At 42.0% G+C, this 18,540-nt stretch overlaps 1 protein-coding gene across 5 annotated transcripts in view; it reads left to right on the top strand.

The window, feature by feature from the left end:
• Nucleotides 1-6,155: 6,155 nt before the first annotated feature.
• The window catches only part of RBFOX1 (RNA binding fox-1 homolog 1), a gene marked incomplete at both ends in the record, with an annotated part of 1,093,433 nt that continues 1,081,048 nt past the window's right edge, over nucleotides 6,156-18,540 (top strand). For all 5 annotated transcript variants that reach the window (XM_082857460.1, XM_082857469.1, XM_082857464.1 and 2 more), the window contains one exon: nucleotides 6,156-6,200. In XM_082857460.1, the coding sequence (XP_082713586.1) occupies nucleotides 6,156-6,200 (45 nt within the window). The remainder of the gene's footprint in view (nucleotides 6,201-18,540) is intronic.

The raw sequence follows: 18,540 nt of genomic DNA, 5'->3' as shown, positions 1-18,540 counted from the left end.
CTTTGTCAATAGGAGGGAGGAAAGGAGGGAGGGAAGGAGGGAGAACAGACTATTATCCAGATTTCATTCTGAACACTTCAGGTCAAGGAGCGACTCATCCCAGAGCCCACATCGTGGCTGCTTTCAGGAGCGCCCACCCTTAAATCACATCCCATAGTCCAAAGCTGGACCCCAGTGAAGAAGAAAGAGACTCTTTTCTTGCCCATGGGCCAAACAAGAGCCAAGGCTTTTGAGGAGGCACTTAAAGAATTTTCCGTTTGCAGTTGTGCAGAAGCTGTTGTTTAGGTAATTTGACAATGACTTTAGTGTAAAAGGCAATTAAGACAAAATGAGCAGCCACTAGCCTCTCAGGTTAGATAAACTCAGATTCGAGTTGCTCCCCATTACCACCTTTGTTTGCGATGTTTGAGCTCTTTTATGCTAATTTAGTGTGGTGGCCCAATTGGGCCAGGTGGATGGAAGAGGGAACCAATCCAGGGAGAGGAAATAGTTGGCCGCAAATCGTTCCTAGGGTGAGATGGGTTCTTCTTTTTTTTTTTTTTTTTTTTGCAGTACGTGGGCCTCTCACTGTCGCGGCCTCTCCCGCCGCGGAGCACAGGCTCTGGACGTGCGCGGGCTCGGCGGCCATGGCTCACGGGCCCAGCCGCTCCGCGGCATGTGGGATCTTCCCGGACCTGGGCACGAACCTGTGTCCCCTGCATCGGCAGGCGGACTCCCAACCACTGCGCCACCAGGGAAGCCCGAGATGGGTTCTTTTTTATACCACTATCGGGAATATGGATTAGTATAAAAGTCCAGGATCCTGGTTCCTTACGTCTAAAATGCTAAAAATGGTGCCCACTTTTTGACTCATCAGTTTAACTTCTAGATATTTACCCTGATATGTGGAACAGAAGACAAGCTCATGACGTTATGGACAAAGATGTTCAGTTTAGTGTTATTTAACGTAGAGTAAAAAGAAAGCCTGCATCACAGTGGCATACCAGAATTGATGTTATCATTCTTTTTCATTATGGCAGAAAATATTCATGTTGCTTTGCAAAGCACAAAACTAGTATAAGGCAGTTTATATGATGCAGTGTCTACTGTGTGCTTATGATTTTTTAGTTGCATGTGCAATGAAAGATGTCTGAGGTGGGGCTTCCCTGGTGGCGCAGTGGTTGAGAGTCCACCTGTCGATGCAGGGGACGCAGGTTCGTGCCCCGGTCCGGGAGGATCCCACATGCCGCGGAGCGGCTGGGCCCGTGAGCCATGGCCGCTGAGCCTGCGCGTCTGGAGCCTGTGCTCCGCAACGGGAGAGGCCACAGCAGTGAGAGGCCCGCGTACCGCAAAAAAAAAAAAAAAAAAAAAAATGTCTGAGGTGGACAGGTTTGCAACAAAATATCACACGTGGCTCTCTTTGAGTGGTAAAATATGAGTGATGTCTTTTTCCTGTGCTTGTCCAATTTTTTAAAACTTTCCACAGTAAGCATACCTTGGTTTTATAATTACAGAAAGCATTGAAAACAATACTTGCTTGTTGTAATGCTGTTAAAGAATTCAGTGATGTGCTTAATACACGCCACCTCAAGGATAAAATTATGTGTACATGCCAAATTCTAGGAGAAACAGTGGATGTTCAGTTGCAGTAAGTCTGTTTCTTGCTCAAAGAAAGTCTGCTAAGCTTCATTAAAGAAGGTCGTTCAGCCAGTCCTAGTTTAAAGTTGTAAGGTGAACCATTCTATAGAGCAGCCTTCTAAAATATGCCCAGGTGATTCATGGATTTATCTGTTAGGAAGTGTGGTCATTTACCAGCAACCAATGTTGAGCTAATGGGATCCATTTAGGAATATAACCACAACAAGTCCACCATAAATCGTGTGCTCTCCCATCTGAATATGCTTCATTAAGCTCACCTTTCCTGATGCAGTTGGATTATTGGATGTGAGGACGAAGAAAATCATGAGGTCCCACTCTTCTAATCCTACAAAGCACCAATGTGGTTGCTATGTAATTTTATTTTTTTTCAGATAGAACCTGCTTTGTGCCTTTCTATGGGAAAATATTTTCAAACTGGTAAAGAAGTAATATTACTGTATTGTGAGGCATATCTCAGTAGGTCATTACCATAAATTCTAGCAGAAGGGATAATCTGTGTCACAGTTTACTTCAAGGATAAGATTGATTTTTATAAAAATCTTTAGTGCATTGAGGCTTAGCAGTTTTTTTTCGTATGAAGAATCAATTAGATACTGGAGTTTTCCAGAAATGTTAGGTGAGTATAAGCCAAACCTTGATGTCTTTTTAAAAAAGATTTTATCATTCAACATTAGAAGAGAAAAGGCAGTTTCTGGGTGAGAAAAATGATATTGGCACAATGGCAGTTGTCACCACTCACATGGCCAGGGGTGTCCACCATTTTCTTACATTTATATCTCTTTGGAAAATAGACAAATACGTGAAAAAGCAAAGAAGAAAATAATAAGCACCTATATTTCTACCACCAAGAACTGCCATTTTGAATGATTTTTTCCAAGTATGTGTATCTATATACCTGTGTATCTACATGTGTGTAGATATACACACACATGTGCACACATACACTTTAAAAATGGAATACACATTCTCTTACAGTCAAAACACGCCATATATATGTGTGTGTGTGTGTATGTGTATATATATGTACTTGTGTTTATATGAAAATATAAATGTATATCTTTAAAGGTTTTAAAGAGGTTTTACATATATAAACTTTAAAAAGTATATGTATATGTGTATATACACATACGCACATATATATACATACAATGAAAACATATTTATATTGTGTGTATATATGCATGTGTGCATTTATATATATATCTTAAAAATTTTACATATATTAACACACACATTACCTTTTATAAAAATATAAAAGCAATATATATAAATGTTCTCTTAAAAGGAGAACTAGAGTTCTCTCAACTTTGGCCATCTACATGAGTCTCCTGTCCCTTTCCCCAGAGATAATGCTATTATGCATCTTGTGCCATTCTTCTAGGCCAGGGATCAGCACAGCAAACTTTCTGTAAGGGGCTCGATAGTAAATATTTTAGGCTTTGCGGGCCATTGTGTCTCTGTTACAATCACTCAGCTCTGCAGTTGGAGAGCAAAAGCCGTCATCATCAGTGTGTAAATAAACAGACATAGCTGTGTTCCAATAAAACTTCACTCATCGACACTGAAATTTGAATTTCCTACTTTTCCTCTTTCCTAAAATATTTGTCTCAGTTTTTCTAAACTTTAAAATATAAAAATCATTTTCAGCTAGTGGGCTGTACAAAAACAGGCAGTGGCTGTACTTGGCCCTGGGGCTGAAATAGGTCAGCCCCAGTTCTGGTTCTTCTTCTATACCTCCATAGATATTTCCGTATCTACAGATAATAATATCTATAATATTATTTCATTTGTGAATTTTCTTTATAAATGGTATCCTAGTGCATGAATCATCTAAACTGTATATTTTTATCTCAGCAAAATTTTTACTAAAAAATATATATAGTTGTACTATGTAGTATGTATAGATGCGCCATCACTATCTGTACATGTGTATGTCTGTCTAGCTATAGAATATTCCCCCACAGCTTTAGTCAGTTCTTTTCACTGCTACATAGTATTCCATCATAGGATATATCCTATTTTTATGCCATTGGGTATTTTTCATTTTTTTCCTATTACCAGCAGTGGTACAATTCTATCCATGAATATTTGTGCATACGTTTTGTCAGGGTGGACATTAGAAGCAGAATCGCTTGGTTATGAGGAGTGCACCTTTTGCATTTTAATAGACACCAATCAGTTTCCAGAGGGACAATACCAATTCACCCTCCCCCCAGGGAGACTGTCCCTCATTCTTGGTTTGGGGGTGTCGTCCATTGCTGTTTGCCTTTTGGAGTGGGAACAAGCAAACAGCCTCAGCTCTGGACCATCTTGTCTTGTCACCACAGATGCTAGTGTGGACCTTTAAGTCCCTTTGGGTGAGTACAGATATTGTTCTAACTCTTCACCGGGGCACTTACACACGAGAATAGCAATTTATATCAATAACCAGGTTGGGCAGCATCTGCCAGGGCTGTCACACTCTGTGATTAAATGGCCACATGTGCCAGGGAACACGGGGACGATGGTGCTGTAATTAGGGTTTGCTCTCTTTCCACCCATCACCCCCACCATCCTTAACTTCAAATAACCTTGCTTTTGTGAACTGATTTGTGAATCAAATTACTCCACTGAGACTGCTAGTTTCTGCTGTGATAATAATATTTTATATTGGTATATCTTTACAACTACACAGGGTTCTGGTTAAGCAAAAGTCTAGAAACCTTTTGCCATTTTTACCTGAGGCTGTTGGAAACCATGTCCAGAGGATAATATATGGTTACATTTGAAGTTACCTGTTAATCAGGGAGCGTAGTGTATTTTGCACTACATCCTCACCGTGAAAGAAAATTTTACTTAATGTTATCTTAGCATCCCTTCGATGCCACTGCCCCCAAGAAAAGCAGGCAGAGAAAACACACATAAACTTTTCTTAGGTCCACAAGGAGCAAGTTAAACACTATATGAATGCAATATTAAAAACACCCTAATGCATAGAAGAAGGGAAAAAAAAAACCCTCCTCATTGTGTTACTGGTGTGACAGAGATCAGTGATGGTTATGTAAGGACTTGGCATGTTCCAAAAAAACCCTGGAAATATTGCCGCGAGATGTGGAGCTGTAATAAATGTGAAAATAAATATTTGAAAGATTTATTAGCATTTTAAAATTTACTTACCCATATATAAAAGCCTTTAACAAAAATAAACTATCCAAGAAGTTGACACAGGAAACCAATGATTATTTCACTGTTAATCAAGTGTAGTATATCTGTATGAAATTCTCTAACACATTTAGATCCTTCCCATTCAATGAACAGTTGCTTGAAGAAGCAAGGCGATCTTGGTGCATGTAGCTTGCAGTTCTGAGTGTGAAGAAAAAGAAGAAACAAGACTCACTTCTCCAACCAATAGATTGTTTGGTCTCTAACCAAAGCTACAGCTTAGACTGGGAATAGCTAAGCTGGGAGTAGCTACAATCTTGTGTAACTCATTTCATTTAATAAGAAAAAGCATATATCTATGAGGACTTTTGGGGGAAAAATAGGAAATTTACTTTGATTCCACTATTATCCAAGGTAGATACATTTTAGAAGGTGTCTCTAAAGTTCAACAGGATACAATATGTATTTTCGTCCTCGAAGCAGGCTCAAACGTCAGAGCATCCTCATTTACTACATAATGTGTAAGAAGAATTGAGATCGTAAGGCTTTAACCACTGAAAAAAAAAGTACAACGGCTTCTGGGAGGAAACGCCAAGGAAAGCTTATCAGCAGCGCTGGGGGAAGGGAGTCGTGGGGGTCTTCCATCTTTTTACTAGTATTTGTATGTGAAGTAGCATATTGGAAGTCATAAATACTGTCCCGTGGACGTTCTGAATAATGCAGGAGTAGTGTAAGTAATTGGAAGTGCTTATATCCTGCCTTTAGACATTTCACCGCTCCTGAGTTAAAACTGGTTGTCAAGTGTGGACGCGGAGGACCGTGCAAGGTGCCCTATTCTGTCATGTGGTACATACTTAATGCTTGAAAGAACAAGGGAAGGGGACACGTTCAGGAGAGAGAGAGGGGGAGAGAAGTGAGGTACCGCCGCCAGCTCGGTGCTTAGCAAAGCGCTTTGGGAGGCGCGGAGGCGGGACCCACGCAGCCTCGGCGGCATCCACCGCCTTCCGGGGGCTGCAAGACTTTGCAAAAACATTAGGCGTCCAATTTGGCCCGTGTTTTTGGCGCGGAGGCCAAGGCCGCGCGGGCAGCTGGGCTTGGGCGCAGCAGCGTCCTCGACACCTCGGTGGCCTCCCTTTGTGTGCGTCCCCGCGTTGATTGCCTCCGCGCTCGGGCTGCTCGCTCTCTCTCCCAGCGCGTTCTGCACCTGCTGGCGGCAGTGTCAGGCTGCCAGGCAGCCGGGGCGAGCACAGGCACGGCGGCGCACGACAGATGACTGGAGTCATTTACATTGCTAGCACGTGGCTGCCGTTTGCTGTTGCCTCGGACTTCTCCAGTGTTCTCCCAGGGAGGATACAGGAGGCACTTTGCAGCCGACAATGAAATCTTGGCAGCTAATTGCAGTCGTGGGAGATGCCCTTCAGGTAAGGCGAGAGCAGACGCTGTAAACACTGTCAGGGAGGGAAGGGGAGACCGAGAGCGAGAGCCGGATGGGGAGGAGGCAGCGTCTGCAGAGGCTTCCTGAAGCCCACTGACTCGCGGGAGGGGGTGGAAGAGGGACTGGGACCAGGGGCGGGCGAAAGGGGGGAGGAGTGTGCAAATTGACATTTTGGGCTGCCTGTGGCAGAGGAGCCGCCGTCAGCCGCTGTCCGACGTTCACGCAGAGAGGGTGGCGGCGTGTGCGCCTCCGGGGCTGCTGATTAGAATAGGGACTTGGCGGCGGATGGAAGCCGGGCACACCGAAGCCGCGATGGAAGGCTGCGGATGCCTTTGCCGCGCGTGAATGAGACACGGTACGTAAGGCCAGCCCCGGGGACCCGGGAGGCTGGGCTCTGGCGCGCCCGGGGCGCACCCAGGGGCGCCGATCGCCTGGAGAGGGCGAGGGGCGTTGGGAGCGACTGGGGAGTCCAGAGATGAATGGATTTTCTGGACCGAGTAGAAGTTAGTGGGGAACTTCATTGCCCATGCTCATTGGCTCCGTTTAACTTCACTTCCAGAGATGAATAAGCGTTTATAAGAAACGGTGTACAAGTCCCAATAGGCTAACAGGGGTTTTGCAAGAGCTGCGCGGTCCTTCAAATGCGAGGTTTCTGAAATGACTGGCCAGATGGGCAGTGCATTGGGAAAGTTGGCAGGCTCACGATGCGAGGGGGCATGTGTGTGCGTGTGTGTGGGGGGGGGATGTATTTCATGTTTGTGCAGACGTGTCTACTGTGCTAGTTGCACTGGGGTACTCTTATCTCCTCTGCTCTTCTTGATTCCCAGGGAAGAGAGAGTAAATTGACAATACCAGAAAGGCTTTGACTTAAGAAATAGTCTCTGGACCATTTTATTGAATGAAACAAGAGTCATCCTTCTTGAGAGATCAAACGGGGGAAATGTACCTTGCCTTCCAAAGTGATGGAATTAGCTGTCAGGCATTTAAAAAACATGCAAAATGTTGAATACGACATTTATCAGCCTAGGAGGATCACCTAGAAGCCTCAGTCTCAGCCAATCCCTCTAGCCATTATTTTCAGATTAGGATGAAACTGGTGGTGTTACTTATTTCTGTTGACGCAAGAGATGAGGCCCTCCTCCACTTAAGAGGGGCCCAGAGGGAATTCTGAGTCCAAAAGTTTTGTTGGCAAAATCATCTTAGTGAAATATTCATTAAATTACCTTTTAAAAGAGTCACTTTCCAAGTTTAAAAAAAAAAAAGAGTCACTTTCCGAGTATCTTTAGATATTTCATAATTTACTCATTGTTTATACGGCTTTAATTTTGGTCACATGGAAATGAACGTGGTTTTGTAATGGAAGAAGTCAAAAATGATTGCGTAATCCTTTTGGGGGGGTAGCTGGGTAGTAAATGTCTGGTTTAAGACTGTAAAATCTTTCTCAACTGTGATTCCTATTTTTGATCCAAACGTATCTTCGGAAATCCAAAGGGGCGTGAATGTAGATGTGTTTGTGATACGGAGTAACTTGTCTTTGTGGTTTGCTGTGATTAAGTTTGCAGAGGGTTGTTCTTCAAGTAAGTAAACTAAAGTCGGTCGGTGACAGCTGTTTACCACTGCCGTTCGCAGGCAATGCGGGCAGCAGTCACGATTTTCTTATAAGAAGCAGGATTTTTCAACTCCAATCTGCCCACTCACACGCTCCACACACGCTGATGCTTCCTCTGTATTAGAATACTTGCAGATTATTATGAAGAGAAAATTGCTTCTCTGAAGAGTTGGAGGAAGTATAACCTATGGGGAAAGGTTTCTTCTCGCCCTTTCTTAATCACCCTTCTTTTTCCTTCCTCCCTCCCTCCCTCCCTCCCTCCCTCCCTCCCTCCCTCTCCCCCTTCCTCCCTCCCTTCCTCCCTCCCCCTCCCCCCTCCCCCCTCCCCCCTCCCTTTCTTCCACATTTCTTTCTCTCTCTCCAACCCCCTTTCTCTCCCCATCCACCTGTATTTCTTTCCTTCTGCCTTTTCTTAGTTTCATACCTGGAACACAGAAAATATTTCAGGTATTTTCTCCTACTACATTTTTTTTTTTTTTTTTTTTTACATTTTTATCTTAACAAATCTTTTGCACCCTGAAGGATAATCAGCATCTGGTTTTTCTTTTTCTTTTTTTGTATTCTCTGCTCATATACAAGAATTAATATCAGGCAATCCATTATACACTAATCTCATTTAAAAAGTGAATATTCAAACTTTTCTTGTCATTTCATTTTAACCAAGCAAATAGACCCGTGGAGAACGCCTTTACTTTACATCAACAGAGCTGAATCTTTTCTCTGTCATCACCAAGTGATAGATTTTTACAACTGTGCACTTTGACTCATAACTTTATGGGGCTAAGCATATTTTTACATTGGTCTCTTGTAAACTTGCCCCTCAAACTTCTATTTTCTCCATTACCTGACTTTTGTTTAGAATCTGGATTCATTTTAAGTCTGTATTTACTTAAACTTAGTAGAAGTAGCCATCAGCCTTGACTTATGGGCCAGCTTTTTAAAGTATCACAAAAATAATATATTTCTTTTTTTCCATTTCTGTTTCTCTCTCCCATAAGTATGACACAAAAGCTGAAGTAGATTTCAGGCAAAGGGCTTTTGGTGACGATTGCCTTCCTCTAAATTATAGCTGTGAGATGTTGAGACTCTATGGGCGTATTCTGAGAACATTCCATGAGAATCAGAGTATGTATTCCTCTGTTTAATTACAGAGAACCTGGTTGGGTGAGTCAGTCTGGAGCCAAATAACTATTACAATGTCCAGTGAAAGACAGTTTTGGTCTTGTTTTCTGGCTAAACTTATAATTTTCATATTACATTTTGAGCAAAGTTGCAGGACCAGAGGAATGGAGCGTGGTCCAAAAGAGGAAGGACATTTATGAAATAATAATAAAACCTTATTATTATTAATTAAACCTTTATTTATGTTTCATTTTTAGCTATATTTTTTAAATGTCACATGTGTTAGTCTTCAAGTTATCCCCGTAAGTTCTTTGAGAGTAATTCTAATGGGATTAAAATGAAAGTCTTTTTATGAGACTTTAATCCCCATCCTGTGTTGATTTTTCCGACAAACATAAAAATAAATAGGGAAGTAAAACATGGACCCTTAAAGATTTTTGCACCGTAGACTTTATTTGGTTGTAGATCTGAAACCTTCAGGATGTGATAACATATTCGATCTTTGTACATATTTGTGGGTGGACGTCTTTGTCCTTCTGTCTGTTTTCCTTCATTTTCACGCAGAGTTGAGTGTTTACATATATCATGAGCAATAGTAAACAGGGGCAGATAAAGGCATGAAGAATTTTTTAATTATGCATTTTAAGTTATTTGAATTAAATCATATATAACAAAGTCTCAGTCCTGACGACTTGCTATTCCTGTTGCTCCCACCCCCCATCCCGTTCGCATGGCACTAAAAGAAAGAAAGCAGTCTTTAAAAGTCAGCTTTTTAACACACGGTGCTCTACTTGGAAATCTTTATAGTTAATTATTCAGTTACGATAATTTCCCAAACAGTTTTCAAGAGTATTTTTTTTATTAATAGATACAAAGTTTATATGAAAAGTTGTGTGCCCTGTGTGTGTGCACGCGTGTGCACATGTGCCCAAAACACTGAAACAGCTTGTGTCAGCTATAGCAACTCATTCTTGATTCAGCAAAACTAGGTTATGAATTCAAGCAATTAAAAATGACAAAAAGCCCAATTTCACTGCCTAGATTAATACACTTCCAATTTTTCCTGCTCCATAAAAATTTCAAAGTGTTCTTTCTGGTTAGGTGTTTGCATGACCTATGGGGTATCGGAAGGTCCCCATTTCACATTTGCTTATGATGTCTGAATACTTTGATGTAGCGTATGTAAATAGGATCAATAGGATGTTCTTAATACAATTTTGTATTTGCAGCTTCTCGTGAAATTTCAGTTGGGTTTAAAGGAAAAGCAAGAACAGTTGTTAGTTCCCTAACTAATGGGTGGTGAGTAATCCTTCAGCTAGTTCAAACCTCAGGCAGGCCAGGGAAGACTTTTCGAAAAGTGATATAATTGTAGCAGAAATAGTGCATCCACCTTCTAAGGATGGCAGTGAGATTTTTCTCTTCTTATGCAATGGTGGGCACATTTATTACTTTCTCTCTAGTTTTATGAAAGTGAAGTCTGGAATTCTGGATTCATGTTTATCTAATTAGCCAACGTTCACTGTTCTTTAAAACGGGCCTTTTAACTTACAGAGTGATTAGTGGTCACAATTATCCACCTTGAATTCCCTGCAGTTTGGGGAATTGCAGAGTTGGCTAGTTGGTTAAATTTTCTAGACTGGTTGGATAGACCTTAATCTCACAAAGAGCGCAGAAAATCAGGAGCTCTGTTTCCCTCACACCATGAACTCAACACAGAAAAACAGCAACAACCAAGTGGGTTGAGGTGCCCTCTGTGCCCGGTGTTGGCTTTGGAAAGAGGACCTGTTAAGGACCATGTGTTGGGAAGGCCTCCACCAGCCTTGCTTTTTCCTCTTCATGATAATTCTTCATCTGCATTTGCTACACGATATATTTCTCTGTTGTTTAATTGAAATATCTGCTTGTGAGGAAATCCAGTTGCTTGTTTGCTAAAGGGATGAAAGTACCAGTTGTGTCTGTTATATTTTTATTTGCGTGTGTAAATAGAGACTTTCCATTCTTATTAGACTGATGAGCATGATGACGATGAGGATGTGATAGCACATCAGCAGTAACGGGGATAACAATACAGAAATGCTCACCTCCACCTGGGCCCTCACTGCCTCTGTACGTCAGGCACTGGACTGGGGGTTCTAACATATTTTCTGTGGTCCTTACCACCACTCTGCAAGGTAGGTATTGCCATGCCTAGTTTAGAGATGGGGAAGCAACCTTCAAGACTTCTTATAATTAGAATATGCAATTTGAATCCAGATTTTTCTGGCTTTAATATAACAAGATACCACTGAAATGTACTAATCCGAATTTAGGAAGATATACAAAATGGATACTCAACTGATGCCCTAGGCCCGTGATTCTCAACCAAGAGCAATTCTTTTTCACGCCCATCCCCTCCAAGGACAACATTTGGCCACATATTGGAGAGATTTTTGATTGTCACATTTAGGTGAGGGCTGCCGCTGACATCTATTGTGTAGAGACCAGGGATGCTGCTAAACTTCCTAGGATGCACAGGACAGCCCCCTCCCCGAAAACAACAAAGAATTGCCTGGCCCGTAATGCCCAGAGTGCTGAGGCTGAGAAATCCTGCCCTAGGCAATATCAGTGATGCTACGACTGATATACACATGGCCCGATTTTTCAAGAAAGTGGATGAGTGAATTTCAGTTATTAAACTTTAAAAATCTCCGATTGGATACTGTGAATAGGATCATGCTGCAAAATCAGAAGGTCTGTATTTTTTTACAATTTGACTTTAAAATTTTATAGCTGCCTACTCTGAGCATCTTTCCTTATAAATACGACATGGGTCATTGTGATTGAATTACCTCCTTTTCCCTGATGTACTCAGTGTTACCTCCGACAACTGCTCTAAAATGAGATTGCTTTCTATGGTACTGATGTCAAGAGAAGAGAAATGCAACATCACTAAATGAGTCATGCAACAGTAATTCTGAGAACCTTCCTGCTTCCCCTTGGTATTCAAGCACTGTTATTTTCTCCTTATCTTCAAAGGTTTGGCACATAGGCTTATTTGCCTATTTATCTAATAAACACTTAGTGTTTTACATGTGCCGAGTTCTATTATAAATGCTTTAAAATATTAATTCATTTAATTCCTAAGAGAAGCCCACATGGTTGATATTGTTATTATCTACTTTTTACAGAGGAGAGAGAGAACCAAGGCCCAGAGAAGTTGAGTAATTTGCCCAAGGTCAGACAGCTTCTAAGTGGCAGAGCTGGGATTTACACACCAGTCTCTGCTCCTAACCACTTTGTCATGCTCTTTAATAATTTGAGTTTCTAAATGCGCAGAAGCACAGTTGTTACAGCAGCATCTTCCTTTGAGTTTTGAAACAAAAGACATTTTTAGTTTCATTTCCGGTTAAGAACACTAACAACCATTTTTGAATGAGAGTGAATGATAACGCGCACAGCTTTATTTTTCACTATTCAAATACTTCGGAACGTGCACTTTTCCAGGGTCAGTAGGACTTGTGAGTTCTCTTTATTTATTATTTATTAATACTACTGAAAACAATAGTATTCAGAAGGACATACTTAGAGGATGAATGATCTCTTTGAGAAACTTCACTTTTTGTTTTCCTGGCACTTTAAAATTTTTCTAGGGTGACTTCCCTTGTGGTCCAGTGGTTAAGACTCGGCGCTCCCAACGCACGGGGCCCAGGATCGATCCCTGGTCAGGGAACTAGATCCCGCATGCCGCAACGAAAGACCCCACGTGCCGCAAAGAAGACCCCACATGCCGCAAAGAAGATCCCACATGCCGCAACTAAGAGCCGGCATAGCCAAATAAATAAATAAATATTAAAAAAAGATTTCTAAAAAACAAATTTCTGTGGAGTCCAGTATAGTCCATACCAAGTGGGATATGGTGGATGTGGGCACATTGATTTCCAACTTGATCTTGCTGAAGCCAATCTGCCTTTCCTCATTTAGACCGTGGGAATGACCAAGTCCATTTCTTGCTCTGTTGAATTTCCACCATGTAGTTATAACCTATGAAGAGAAAAGCAATTTGAGTAGATGTTTAAATAGCAGTGCCAATTTGACACACTTTATTCTACATTAGAAGAAACAGTCTTGCAGTTCTACAATTAAACGTACCTACACCAATGGTTCAGAAAGCCAAGACGGGAGTAGAGAACCTCAATCAATTTAAGTTGAATGAATGAATACGTGGATGGAAGAATTTATGTATTAAGAAGTTTCTTGTCAAGGGCATATATGGGTGTGTACTTTAAAAGGAAGCATCTTGCATCTTGAATGCAAATACTGGAGGAAGAGGAGGTGGTGGCAACGGGAACCACTGATCTGACAGTTCTATGCCAGCTGCCTCCTCAGGCTTCTCACCCAAACTTCCCATGACTCGGGTGTTGGTACATAGCTCACTATGCATTGCCCCACATAAAGCTCGAAGATGCTGAGCCGCAAGAATGGGCTGCAGTTTACGTGAGGCAAGGCACAGATTTATGGATATGAGGGAGGAAGCCAGCAATGCCAAAGCCATGGAAAGGGGCTCTTGGGCCACCCTCCCCCAGCCCCGGAACATTCCAGGATCTGAGCTGGAGGTAGAAACCATTACAGTCCTTCCTGTATATTTCGGGCCCAGTGAACTCACATTTACACGTAGACGGTGAGGAGTGAATCCCGTTTCAGAACTGTCAAAAGACTCACGTTGCATCCATTATCGTCACATTTCTGTTTTTAATGTAGTTCATCGAATTGGCTTTTGTGCAATACCTATTCCATCCAAGAGTTGATTCAGGAAATGGTTTAAAATTAAACCAGAATTTGTTGTTCAGTGGTAAATAAACGGGGATAAACTCATGTAGCTAAGACTACCCAATAAGGTTCCTTAAGTGTGGTCTATTAGTCTATAGTGCTAAAATACATATATCTTGGTTAATTGACTAAAAGAAGAAAACAATAGGAAACTGGATTTAAAAGAGCCATTTTCATTCCATATCCAGTGGAATTGGTTTCTAACATATTTCCACATTTAATGTGAATCTGCTTTTTAAAATAAAGACAACTGGTGGTAAACTTTGTGTGCCATTAAGAGTGCATCCAGCAAGGGGAAAACGGGTTTCTGCTGAGTCCCTGTTACAAAGTTTTCCCAGAGAGGTAGAAATATAGAGGGTCATCAATGTTATAAGTGGTTCAGGCTTCAACTTCTGCTGCTAATAGAAAAAACCAGGCTTTGTTGTAATGTACTAGCAAACTGCTCAACATAGAGAATTATACATCATTATCATGAGTACTGATCCTGTCTATTGTTTGTGTGAGCCATACATTATGTTAACTTCTGATATACATTATTGAACTGAGTGAGTACTCCCAGCAACTTTATGAGACAGGTGTTCTTATGAAGCTCATTTTTCATAAGGGGAGACTGAGACTTGATGTGATTTTTCTAGGGTTACCAACTGCTAGTGAGTTGGATTAGTAGTCACATTTGAAATTTTATGACTTCAAAGACTATTTCCACCCTCCTTTTGACTCAAAGCCATAGGAATCTTTGTTCTTACAGTGGTGAAAAATGAATCTGACCTAGACCAGATTTGGTTAACCCTAGGGAGGCCCTGCGATCCTTTAATTAGGACTAACCTCCTTATAATCTTGATGGTATATGTAGATGGATGGACGGATGGGTGGATGAGTGGATGGATGGATTCATAGAATGACCAACTAATGACCCAGAAGGAAAATGGGCAAAGAGCGTGTATATAGTTTTCAGAAGGATAAATACCAACAAGTGTGTGAAAATATGTTCATATATACATATACATGTATATATTTGGGTGTGTATTTGTACGTATATTTGCACGTATATACGTGAAGAGTTTCATCTGTATATATCAGTGTTTCATATATCATGCTGGAAAACAGTTGCACACTGTTGGAGAGAGTGTGGAATGGTACATTCTTCGGTGGACGACAATTTGGAAATTTTTATTTAAAAACAAAGTGCATATCCATTGGCCCAGCGTTTCCACCTCTAGGGTTTATGTTGCTCAAGTTTCCAAAGATGGTTGACAGCAGTGGGAAGAAAAACTGGAGCAAACGAAATGCCTAACAATGGAGGATTGGATGCCAGGAAGCATTCAGGGAGTGAAGTGGATCTTCATGGACCTGAAACGGTGTCTGCGGTGCTGCAAGCGAAGAGTCCAAGCTTCAGACATGTGTTAGGAAAACCTTGTTAGGAAACACACCTACACAGGCAAACGTCTTCTATACATGGAGAAATTGTAACAGATAACTAAAGGGCTGAGAAGGGGGGTGACCTTTGTGGTGACTATGGAACTTGACTGGGAAGGGAGCAGGGGAGAAATGAAAGTTTTTCTTTTAAGGTTATGCAAGAAAATCGGTTCTAGAGACCTGCTGTGCTTCATCGTGCCTAGAGTTAGCAACATGGTATTGTACCCTGAAAACTTTGTTAAGAGGGTAGATAGAGCTCATGTTAAGTGTTCTTATAGTGCACACACGCACGCACACCACACACACACCACACAAGCGCACACACAGGCACACACACACAGGCACACACACACCAGACTCAAGGAAACCTTTGGAGTGATGGATGTGTTTATTACTTTGGTTGTGGTGATGGTATCACAGGTGGATGCATATATATCCAAACTCATCAGATTGTTCACGTGAGACGTGCAGGGTTTTTTGTATATCAATTACACCGCAATGAAGCTGTTAAAAAAGATTACACCTTTCTTCCTTTTTATCTTCAACAAGCATACACTACTTTGGTAATGAAAAATACTTTAGTTAGAAAAAAGAGCTTCAATTTTGCAAACAAGCTCTGATCAGCCCCTCACTCCCAAGCTGTTGTCGATCATCTTAGATATCAACCTAGATATTCTGTCTTAGACACAAGCAATCCAAATTGCTTTGAAAATGTGCTTAAGAGAGACTTAAAGGGAGATAAACCCCCAAATTGCTCGATTTAAAATTATGTCCTGGCTACGGTTTGGGGTCGTTTTGTGCTCTGAAATGGGATGGTTGGCTGTTGACAGTTTCCGAAAGTGATAAAGCTAAGTGTTGAGCCTAATGGTTTGGCCACAGAGGAAAACCAGATTCCCCCAGTGCTGCAGACACTTGTCATTCATCGGAGGTGCTACAAATTCACGATCCTTATCCTCCCAGTTGTGCGTGTCTGTCAGCGACTGTGGGCTGCTCAGAGTTGTATACTATTATTTTTTTATTCATCTCTGGGTCATTTCATCTTCCTGTGCCAGCCACATGAATGGCTGTGCATGAAAATTGTATTTTGTTCTGAATTTCCCACTGTGAAAGATGTTTACTATATATTTATGAAAACACTGCAATAACAAAACCCTTTGTATAGCCTTTCAATTTGCTGTAAGGGCAGATAAAATATTTTTATCTTGAACTGAACTTCACACCTTGGGAGATGCAGCGGGTCCAACTCAGAATAATAAAACACTTCAGAGAAAGGCAGGCGCTGTTCAGATTGGTTCAGAAACCCATGCACTCTACTCGGCAGACCTCCGTGCCTTGAAGAGTACCAACTAAATACACAAACCTAGAACTAATCAGTGCCATGTATGCATCATTAAGTAGAAAAAGCATCTGTGTATTTATTAAGTAGTTTCACAATGCGTCTACAGAGATTCAGGGGGACCCAACGAGCAGTGTATCCATAATGCTGGAAAATTCAGGGAAGAGCGTGGCTGTCACCTCAAAGTATTGAAAACTTTGAATCTTCACCTTCGTTTAGGCTTTGGCTTTGTTTTCAATGGAAACTTTTGTCCAGGTAGTTTTGCAGGTTCACTTGCAGTCACGAGATACAATACAGAGAGGCCCCTTGTGCTCTTACCCTGTCTTCCCTCCAACAGGAATATTTTGCAAAACCCTATATCACATCATATCCGAGATACTCATGTGGCTGCAACCCACTAATCCTGCTCAGATTTCCCCGGATTGACTTGTACTCATTTGTATGGGTGTGTTTCGTTCTACCCGAATTTATTACGTGTGTAGGTTCAGGGATTCACCACCGTAGACAAGATACTGAGCACGTCCATACGAAGAATCTCTCTTTTTTTTTTTTTTTAAAGAAGATGTTGGGGGTAGGAGTTTATTAATTAATTAATTTATTTTTGCTGTGTTGGGTCTTCGTTTCTGTGCGAGGGCTTTCTCTAGTTGTGGCAAGCGGGGGCCACTCTTCATCGCGGTGCGCGGGCCTCTCACTATCGCGGCCTCTCTTGTTGCAGAGCACAGGCTCCAGACGCGCAGGCTCAGTAGTTGTGGCTCACGGGCCTAGTTGCTCCGCGGCATGTGGGATCCTCCCAGACCAGGGCTCGAACCCGTGTCCCCTTCAGTAGCAGGCAGATTCTCAACCACTGCGCCACCAGGGAAGCCCCCGAAGAATCTCTTTTATAAACATGTTCACCTCCTCTCACCACCGCCTACCCCCATCCCTAACCTCTGTCCTCTACTTGTAAAATCCTGTCATTTCAAACACGTTATATAAGTGGAATCACACAGTAGTTAACCTTTTGGGATTGGCTAATTCCAGCATCATTATTCCCTGGAGTTTTATCTGAACGACTGAGTCCATCCATCATTTGTTCCTTTTCACTGCTCAGTAATATGCCACAGTACGTGCTCTGTGCCGCCGTCTGTTGAAGGACACCTGGGCTGTGTGTGGCTGGCTATCGCAGATACAGCTGCTGTGAACCCTGGTGGACAGGTTTTTGTGTGAGCGTGAGTTTCACTTCTCTGGGATCAATGCCAAGCAGAAGGCTTTGGCGATTTTTGATTTGTACACGTCATGGGTAACATTAATACGTTACCCCTATTGGAAGCAAATGCGAGTCACACACACACCAATCAAAGGAAAAATGTAAAATCTTACCCACATCCTGATGCTTATTTCTACATAAACAGAGTACTAAATCTAGAGACTAGGCAGCATTTATGCCGCATCCACCATATGCCAGTCTGTATTCTAGGCCTGCTGTGTGTGCTAACTCACTTGTCCTCATAGAATCCTTAGGATGTACACACTACTGTTACCCCCACTTACAGAAGGAGAGTCACACACAAAGCGCTGAAGTCCCTTGCCAAGTTGCTACAGTCACTGAGAGGTAGGCAGCCTGGCTTGAGAATCCCTGATTTTAACCACTATCGATGATCTGAACCTCATTCGCAGATCTGTGGGTCATACCTTCCGGGTCAGCTGAGATGGCAACACTCATTGGGTCGGGTCAGCATTTATCAAGCTGGGTCTGAAAGGAAACAGTACGTGGATTTGTGTACGTAGGACAGTCGCCTAGCTGACTTTACTGCCCCTCAACTCGCTGCTCTGATTTAAGCTTACTTTATTTGACCATCTCAGACAGATGGAAGTTTCTTCTGGCTTTCAGATTTCTAAGAAGTAGATTTCACAATCCTCCCTTGGTTACACACTGCAATATTTCACAGCTCTCAGCTGCAGTATGTTCTGCCTTTCCACGTGGCCCAGATCTGTCTTACAGAAAGCTGAGCCCCTGGTCATTTGCCTACCTTCAGTGAAGATGTGGAACTGATGGCC

The sequence above is a fragment of the Leucopleurus acutus genome (assembly GCF_964270905.1).
Source record: "Leucopleurus acutus genome assembly, chromosome: 16".
NCBI lineage: Eukaryota > Metazoa > Chordata > Mammalia > Artiodactyla > Delphinidae > Leucopleurus > Leucopleurus acutus.
This window is presented reverse-complemented; position numbering and strand designations above follow the sequence as displayed.